Here is a 9338-nt window from a genome sequence, read left to right as displayed (position 1 = left end):
AGTCGAGTTGGGAATTGACAGAGGATCTTTGATAATTTAAGACATGGTAGAGCTCTTTCACGAGATAAGGGTGTTGCCTAGTGGAATGGGGAAGGATGCCTCTCCCTGAGTAATCCAACCAAGTAACATGTGTTTTCTAACGTATTTTCACATTAAATGCATTAGTTGGAATGAATGTAATGAGGCTTTTGTTTCAAATGTTCAATAAACTAGACATGCAATTTTATTAATTTCACTCAATTAATATTAAAATCAAGTTTGCTTATTCACGCGCTTTTTAAAGTTAGTCAAATAGTTTAAGTTTTACCAAAAGCAAGTATTTATACACACGCCTCTAAAAACAAGTCAAATAAACTAAATTTTTATCAATGAGAAAAGATAAAAATTAATTAAGAATGAATTAACCCTCTTTGATGATTAACTTAATTAAATTTGATTTCTGAGCCATTGAACTATTTTTTAGTATCACTTTTTGATCTCTCATTCTTGCTTCTCCCATTCGTAACCATTGTCGTCTTGTTTGACTTGTTTTTATTAAAAAAATTAAGACTTTATGATTTAAATTTAAAATTTCAATTCAAATTTTATTTTATTTTTATAATTTGAGTTAAAATTAAGTAACTCTTTTAACATATTTTTTCACTTTATTGGTAGCAACTATAACCATTAAATCCCCTAGAAAAGAATGCTCCATTCCTGATTATCAACGAAAGTTCATAAATGCTTTAAAAAAAAAAAACTATGGCGATCAAATATTTTCCTATTCTCATATTTTTCTTTCTTCATCATGAATTTTTTGTGGAGTATTGAATGAAATTTGATCATTTGTCGATCTTTTTATATTTTGAGTGAATTATGAGTTAATTAGATATATATTTTGGTTTCTGTTCAAGATGGCAACAGCAAAAAAAAAAAAATCAAGAACAAAGAGAGAGTACTTGGGAATCTCAGCATGTTTCTTTATGTATTTCCATTTAGTAGTTTGTTAGTACATCTCTCGATTTCCTGTTTTCCTGTGGGATTAAATGTGTAAAATTTCGAAAAATGATTTGATACTCTAGGTGGAGATAATTTTTATGGGCTTTAGTGAATTAAATTAAATGTTTAAATAGATAAGATTAAATATAATTTTTGATAATAACATGCCAATTTTTAGGGTGCAATATATGGAAAGAGTAGGCTGTATGCTAGATTATTTACCATATTTGCTGGCAATGCACAAGTAAGTGTATGTGCCATATATATACCATGATTTGTATCATGAGAAAAATTTCTTCAAATTTGATTAGATTTATAAATGGTAATGTGTTAGCAAAAGACTGGATTCATTGGTCGAAACTTAAAATGGTAGCATAGGTGGCTTTCCTTGTGCAAAATTTGGTAACCCATTTAACCATTTTGTCAGCAGCTCAGAAAGAGCCAAAGAACCACTCAGATTCCTCATGGAAATCCAGCACATGGCGAATTGGACTGGTCATCCCCACCAGGAAAAACTCAAGACAGTTGGTGCAGAAGACAAAAGCAGGTCCACAGTGGGAGGTTACAATTACATAATTGTCAGATGAGTTATGAAAATTAATTACCAAATTAACAAATAGAAAATCCAGCTGACCATCATTAACTGCCTGCTCCAGCATTCGGATTCTTTTGGATTTCGCCTGCCTTCTAAAGAACATACTCTACTTAATATGGACAAAATTCTAAGCTTTTTTATTAATAATCTATTAAATTTTCCAACCTGGAAATGCACCCACCTGGAGATAATACCAAGATTTAAATTCGTAAAAAGACCGGAAAGGTAACGTTCAGGCACAAGGAATGGAAAATACTAATGTTTTTTTCCCATAGTGCCCATCCATGGTCCTTCAAATCTCATCACTGCCATTCTTGTTTTTACTTATTTATCCTTTCTTAATTTTAAGGTTTTTTGTCATTTTCAACTTTTTAATAATGCCTAATTTTTTTGACATGATAATTTCAACATGCTCCACTCGTTTCATATTTTTCCATTATCTATTGAGATGGGAATGAAATAGAGTGAACATTTGAAGCTACAATGTGCACCTCTAGTCATAAGAAATTTGTTTTATTAATCCTTGCAACCTTAAAGCACTCGTAATCTTTATTTAAAACAAGGTTACTATAAATAATATAGCTTTATTTATTAAGCAAAATAAGAAAAATGCTATTGTTGTTAATAAGTTGACTATTGTTTTAATGTTTATTTCACGCGCATGTTCAAACGCGTGTACAAATACAAATAAACGCGTGTTATACACACAAAAGATTTATACACTCAACATCATACAATCCGACAGAAATCGTTAATTTCGTTAATTAACTGTAAGTGATCATGATAGGTGTTTTTTTACTTCTAATATAATGTAGTTAATTCTGACGTCATTTAGTTATAAAGAATCAATCTAAAACTCTGTTATAATTAGTAATTTTATCATTTGATGTAACGCATATGTTTTATTTTAACGTATACAAAAGTAAGTATATCAATTATAATATGATATCCCTGCATGTATGTTGTATTAGTAACATTTTTTTTATAAATATATCTTATTAGTAGAATAAATCATGTTAAATTAATATAAATTTTAATACTTAAACAATTATTTAAAAAATATATTTTCACATGTCTAAAGTACTTCATTACCCAAAATATGCATGATTTCATGTTAATAATTCTACAAAAAAGTGCATCTTTTCATTCAATATGTGCATGATAAAAGCTTTTCAAAAAAAAAAATATGTGCATGATAAAAGGAGAAAAAAAGGTGAATGTAATAAAATAAAAATGACGTAGGATTAGGGACAATCTTGTCATTTGACAGGCTTGTCTTGTTTCATACATTGTTGCATGAATATTTTTGCCCGTAAAGGGAAAAAAGTTGACACAGCGAATGATTCCAAAAAACCGCCTCTGCATCACATCCAATCAGAAACCCCAGTCGCCCCCTTCCTTCCCATTATAAAAACCCCTCACTGCAGACTCTATTTTGCCATCAATCCTTCAATTTCAGTTCGCACTTCACTTCACTCTCTCGTCACTTCTCTCTCGTTTGTAGTCAAAAGAAAACAACAATGGGGAATGCTGACCAGAGGCCGAAGCCTGGTAAGAAGCGGTCTTGCGACCCAACAGGCCGTTGCATGTTATGCAAAACCTGGCCAGACGAGGAAGATATAATCGATTGCATCATCTGCAAAACCCCTTGGCACCTGACTTGCCTCATTGCCATTCGCGAATCCCTTGCCTTGGAGGATATTGGCATGGGGTGCCCTGATTGCCACGACAACAACAACCCCACTAAAGAAGAAGGAGCCGTCGTCGTGGACGAAGCCACCGTGACTGGTGGTGCTTCTTCTTCTTCTGGTGACACTATAGTTGCTAAGATTATGGCGATCCAGGCTGACGGGTCGCTGACGGAGGAGGAGAAAGCCAGGAAGAGGCAGGAGTTGCTTAGCGGGAGAGTTGCTGGACCGGAGAAAGAGAATGGTGGAAAAAATAAGGGTAAGGGGAAAGAGAAGATGGTCGAGGGTAAATGTGACGCGTTGGAGGTCTCTGATGAGAGCTTCAACTGCTCCATTTGCTTAAAGATGCTTGACAGACCTGTTTCGGTGAGCTTTAGCTTCTTTCGCTCTTTCTCTCAACTTCCTTTACTAATAAACCATTATACTCTAGGGTATCGTTGTTTGTTTGGTTTGCCTTGTTCTCTAGATTTCGTCTTGTTAAGGTTTCGAAGGTCTTACGACGTTTCGTTCAGTTGTTTTTATATGTTTCATTTTTTTAATGATTTTCCCCTCCTTTCTTATTAGTCCTTGTCTCTCTTCTTTCTTTTGACTATAATTGTGGTACTTAATGAAAGGATTTGAATGAAAATATATATAATATGGCATCAGATTAACTCTTTTCTCTGAATTATACTTTGTTTTACACATGACTCTACGTAAGTCTTTTCGTTCTTTCCTCTTTATGTTGATGCATATGGTGCAGTTAATATCACAAACATCCTTCTCTGTTTAAATTAACTGCTTGAATATAAGCATACTGATTTCATGATTCATAATAAAATGTGAATTCCACCTACAATTTATATCAAACGGAGCAGCCAATTCCTTAATTCTTTTCTTCCCAAAGCAAATGAAGTGATTTTCCCTTTTCAGACTCCGTGCGGGCACAATTTCTGCTTGAAATGTTTCCAGAGTTCTACTCGACGACAAAGGAACTGCACTTGTCCGTTATGCCGTAACCCAATACCTTCCGCAATGGCAAGTCAACCTCGCATCAACCTTATGCTAGTGTTTGCCATTCGAAAGGCAAAGATGTTGAGCTCGAATGCTTCTGACTTGCCTTCAAGGGTTTATGAATATGTACGCAATCAAGATAGGCCGGACAAGGCGTACACTACGGAGCGGGCTAAGAAGAGCGGGAAGGCTAATGCTGCCAGTGGTAGGATATTTGTCACTGTGCCAACAGATCATTTCGGTCCTATTCTGGCTGAAAATGATCCAGAGAGGAACCGAGGGGTGCTGGTTGGAGACACTTGGGCAGATCGGTTAGAATGCCGGCAGTGGGGTGCTCACTTTCCTCCTATTAAAGGCATTGCCGGCCAACAAGATCACGGTGCACAGTCAGTCATACTCTCTGGAGGTTACGAAGACGACGAGGACCATGGAGAGTGGTTCCTTTACACAGGAAGGTACGTTTTCTATGTGGCTGCTGCATCATGTTTCGTGGACCATATAGCCCCGTATCTGCTTACTTTGTTTACTTCTTAAGTACCATCCTATAAGAAAATTAAATGTCTTAATCACAAATATTGCCATGAGTTTTTATTCTCTCGCAAATTCATGTTTTCTTGTTTACTTCGATTCTTCTCCTATTTGTTTGGCACCATCTATAAAATGCATAGCATTGAATTTAGTACTGTGTTCCATTGAAATTTACTGGTTTGCATGGACAAAATGCAGTGGGGGAAGAGACCTGAGTGGGAACAAAAGGACTAATAAGGACCAATCTTTTGATCAAGAGTTTAAGAGTGGGAATGAGTCTCTTCGTCTCAGTTGCAAAAATGGTTACCCTATCAGAGTTATTAGGTGAGTTTCAATAAGTAAAGTTTCTCTTTGAACCTAATTGAAGCTCTCTTGATTTCAATTAATGAAAGTACTGAATACCCATTATCATGGCTCGGACTAATTTTTTTTTTTTACCTGTTTACATTAAGAAGCTAAATTTTCTTCTAAATGGTATAATATATAGCAATAGAAATAAAGATAGAATTATGTTTAGTCATGAATCCATTGAAGACCAATTTCTCCATATGTGCATGTTGATTATGAAATTTACGACAGTCGCTTTTCTTCTATGGCATCTTAATATCCTTGGAATGTCCACAATGATTATTCAATTTGAAAGTTATACCATTACACACCTTGAGAAGAGTTTCCTCAAGGGGCTTCACTTCTGAATTGAGTCTACACAACCAAGCCAAAGGTGCCTAGCTGATGTGTGGAAATGACAATTTGATAATGCAGCCTGCTTGGGTTCTTAATTAACTGCTCAGACAATTTATTGAGTGTAGTCCTCTATCTATTCACTCTTGTCGTTGGCTTCATCCGAAGCTGATTCACCTTTTTAAGGAATGCTGGTTTGCAACAGGATATTGGATTTAACATTGTCTAATTTTGTTTGGCTTTACATTCAGGATTGTATAAGTAACAACACGCATTCCCTCCTTACTGCGCATGTCAAGGTTTGGGTGGTTGAATAATTAAAATGATTGTGCTGATATAGTTGTTCCATCAAGGATCATGTCCAATTAACATATCTAAAAGATTGCCCCCCATTTTACATGTGTTACAATCTGCTATAATTTTTCTATTCTGTAATTAGTTGCAGGAATCTTGTAAGGATGTTATTTTTTAAAGAATCAAGTTCAGTTGTCTGTGAATTTTTGGTAGTTCATATCTTCTCCTAATATTTGCTTCTTACGTATCAACCTATTGACAGTTTCCCCTTGTTCTGATGAATAGGTCGTTTAAAGACAAGCATTCTTCATATGCTCCTGAAAATGGCCTACGTTATGATGGAATTTACAGAGTTGAAAAATGCTGGTTAAATGTTGGAGTTCAGGTACTTGCTATCCAACACAGAGATATTTCCAATTTGATTCTTCTTTTGCAGAATAAATTTTTTGGTTATAATGATAAAATGCTTTCCTGTATAGGGTTTCAAGGTTTGTCGATATTTATTTGTTAGGTGTGACAATGATCCTGCCCCATGGACAAGGTTCAGTTTCTAGATTTGCCGATGAGCTCTGTGATTCATCTATGATATAAAATCATTCTTTTCACTAAGTTTTCCTTATCTTGACTGTAGTGATGTGCTTGGGGATTGCCCTAGACCTTTGCCAGTCCTTGAAGAGCTGAAAAAGGCATCGAATGTAACGGAGAGAAAGGAAAGCCCATCATGGGACTATGATGTAAGTTGTATATATAAATATTTATTCCCTAAACTTGGATTGCACAGGCCTTATTGGTGGCTTCACTATTTGGAAATTAACTTTATAATTTAATCAAACCCAAGGAGTGCAACAGGCTGATGATATGGAATTAAATGCATAATTTATAAGTGGAAAAAAAAAATCTCAAGAATAGTGCTGTTTAGATTTCAATTCACATGCATGCTCTTCTCTGTATGTCTTCGCTTTTCTTTTCAGGAGGCTGATGGTTGCTGGAAGTGGGTTAAACCGCCACCTATCAGCAAGCAAAAGGAAAATACTGGTAATTCTGGTGGCAGGAAGAGGTCAAGGATAATAGTTAAGCAGGCACAGAGTGCAGCTGCTAAAAAGAGGCTTCAAAAACGTTAGTTTGTACTGCCTACTAGTTTAACCATGCATTCTTCTCATTTGGTTATTGACCTGGTGTAGCATAGTTCACATTTTTCTCTTGTTGCTATACTTCTAACATTTGGAAAATTGACTATAAATATCTGGTTTGGAGTAGTTTTAGGAATAATTTGATGTAGAGGCACGTTTTGTGCAAAAATGTCTACGTAGAATTTGTTTTTGCAATATGTAAATCATACATTAACTTTGGAATTGGTCGGAAATTTGATGTTGAATTTGAAATTTTTCTTTGCAGAATACGGTTGCCCCATCTGTAAGGAAGTGCTGGAAATGCCAGTAACAACACCATGCGGTCATAATTTTTGCAAGTCTTGTCTAGAAGGTGTATTTGCTGGCCATTCACTTGTAAGAGAGAGAAATGCAGGTGGACGACCACTGCGGTCAAAAAGAAATGTCTTGAAGTGCCCTTCTTGCCCAAGTGACTTATCCGAATATTTGAACAACTTAAAGGTATTGCATGGGATGTTGCTCTTAATTTCTAAGTGCAGTTTATGTTTGCTTCATTTTTCCAGTGGATTTCTGAGAAGAGGGAAGAAAAAGTATTTTAATCCAGATCTCTACAATATTGAACATGTTTGAAACGCCCTTTAGAATCTTTTGAAGTACTCTAGTTTGTTTTTTAACATTCTCTCATCGGAAATTGGAGAATCATACATACATGTTTGTACCCCAACATGATCAAGCATGATGACAAGCTAGCTTATGTGCATTGAGTATGACAGGTAAACATAGAGCTCAAGAACCTGATTGCCAAGCAGATTGGAGAGAATGAGAATTCCGCTGAGGAACCCCGTGAGAAAGGAACTGCTTGTGCAGAGGAAGATTTGTCTGGGAGCAATGATATTCATGAAGAAAACTCTGAAGAAGCAGATGTGGATGGTGGTTCACAGGAGCCTGAAATGGAGCTCAAACCCAAAAAGCCTCGCAAGCAAAGGAAAGTTGATGCTGTGAGAAAATGAACCACCGTCAGCATCAGGATGACAATAAAATACTCTTTTCCAAACTGATCTGCTATATATATATATATATATATTCCAGTGAAGAAGTTTCAGTTCTTAGTACTCAATTGTTTACATTTTTCAGTTGGGATTTGCTTTCGGATGCTTTTAAATTGTACTCAGGAATGATTGCACATCTTTAAGGCTATATGGATGTGGAATCAAAACATTCTCCATTGCAACATAATAAATTGAGCTTCCCTGTTTGTTTCAATTTTAAGCTCTATATGTTCAACTTGATTGTCATGTGAAGCTGGGAAAAGTTTCCGAAACAAACAAGACGAGACAGTTACGAAGAGAAGAGCAAGGCTGGATTAATTTGACGTCACCTTTCGGATTTGAGGGTAAGCAAAAATTAGCGGAAAAATAGTGGTGACTCATCACTAATCAAATACTTCTAAGCAATGACTATATTGTTGTACAATACTTTGGGATAATCTAGTAAGAATTTACTTTAACTTTTTTTTTAATTAATTTAGGTGTTGTTTGATAAACTGGAAATATTCAATCTTCAAAAATTAAGTACTTAGTTTTTAGTTCAAAATAATTTAAGCATTGAATTTATTACATAAAAATTGTTTGGTATGCTATTGAAAATTAAATCTTAAGTAGATTTTTTATGAAGAAAATTATGATTTTATAATTTTTTGTATTAATAATAATTAAACAGAAAATAATAAATGATTAGAAAAAGAATAAAAATTATTGTAATTGTTCTACATATTGAACAGAATTATGAAGTGTTTTTTAAGATTTGTTGATGGCATGGGATGAGGGATGTCATAAGGTGTTCTTGACTATGGACAATAAAACCATTGCTTGGGTGATTTAAATAGAATTATATGAACCAAATGCTAATTCAAACTTTGACTTTGACTATTAAAAATCTCTTCAAGAAAGAATGATATGTTAGTATCATTCATATATATTGCGAATCCAATAGTTTGATAGATTTTTTTACAAATATAATTTTTTAATATTCTGTTAGTAAGAGGCTTTTAAGTGATCTTTAATGTTTTAATTTTATTAAAATTTGATTCTTGCATGATAGTTTCACATAAATGTACTATTTTTATTTCTTTTTTAAAAAATAAATATCTTTTCTATATTTTTATATTAATAATTAATATATTTTTATTAATATTTTAAAACAAACTATTTAATATAAAAATAATATTTGACTATTTAATAATAAAAGAATAACTAAATTAAAGGGCCGGGTCACGCTCGAGCTTGGTTTTAAAAGGAAAGTTCGGCCCAATTCGGCCCAGAACATGAACATCTCTAACTCAAATTGTTTTGTTGCCCTTTTAATGTTACCTCCCAAAACCCACACTCTATTCTAATTATAAAAACAGCTCAGCCCATGATGGCCCAAGTTACTACATCGAGATCGAAATCGATGGGGATGTCGGTTTACGAT

General features: G+C 34.4%; 1 protein-coding gene across 1 annotated transcript; it reads left to right on the top strand.

The window, feature by feature from the left end:
* The first annotated feature begins 3065 nt into the window (after window positions 1–3065).
* Window positions 3066–7876, top strand: LOC110418028 (E3 ubiquitin-protein ligase ORTHRUS 2). Its single transcript, XM_089783786.1, has 9 exons — window positions 3066–3627; window positions 4174–4709; window positions 4981–5106; window positions 6043–6142; window positions 6237–6298; window positions 6389–6491; window positions 6729–6873; window positions 7153–7367; window positions 7640–7876. The coding sequence occupies exons 1-9, from the start codon at window positions 3094–3096 to the stop codon at window positions 7874–7876; spliced, it is 2058 nt and encodes a 685-aa protein (XP_089639912.1). The 5' UTR covers window positions 3066–3093.
* Window positions 7877–9338: the final 1462 nt, after the last annotated feature.

Source organism: Theobroma umbraticum, unplaced genomic scaffold (genome assembly GCF_002168275.2).
Source record: "Theobroma umbraticum cultivar Fairchild unplaced genomic scaffold, ASM216827v3 scaffold_50.0, whole genome shotgun sequence".
NCBI lineage: Eukaryota > Viridiplantae > Streptophyta > Magnoliopsida > Malvales > Malvaceae > Theobroma > Theobroma umbraticum.
This window is presented reverse-complemented; position numbering and strand designations above follow the sequence as displayed.

Excerpts from the sequence above, each read along its gene's own strand:
- LOC110418028 (XM_089783786.1), top strand. The coding sequence starts at position 3,094 with ATGGGGAATGCTGACCAGAGGCCGAAGCCTGGTAAGAAGCGGTCTTGC. Across the intron at positions 5,107-6,042 it reads TACCCTATCAGAGTTATTAG|GTCGTTTAAAGACAAGCATT; the intron begins GTGAGTTTCAAT and ends TCTGATGAATAG. Across the intron at positions 6,492-6,728 it reads GCCCATCATGGGACTATGAT|GAGGCTGATGGTTGCTGGAA; the intron begins GTAAGTTGTATA and ends TTTTCTTTTCAG.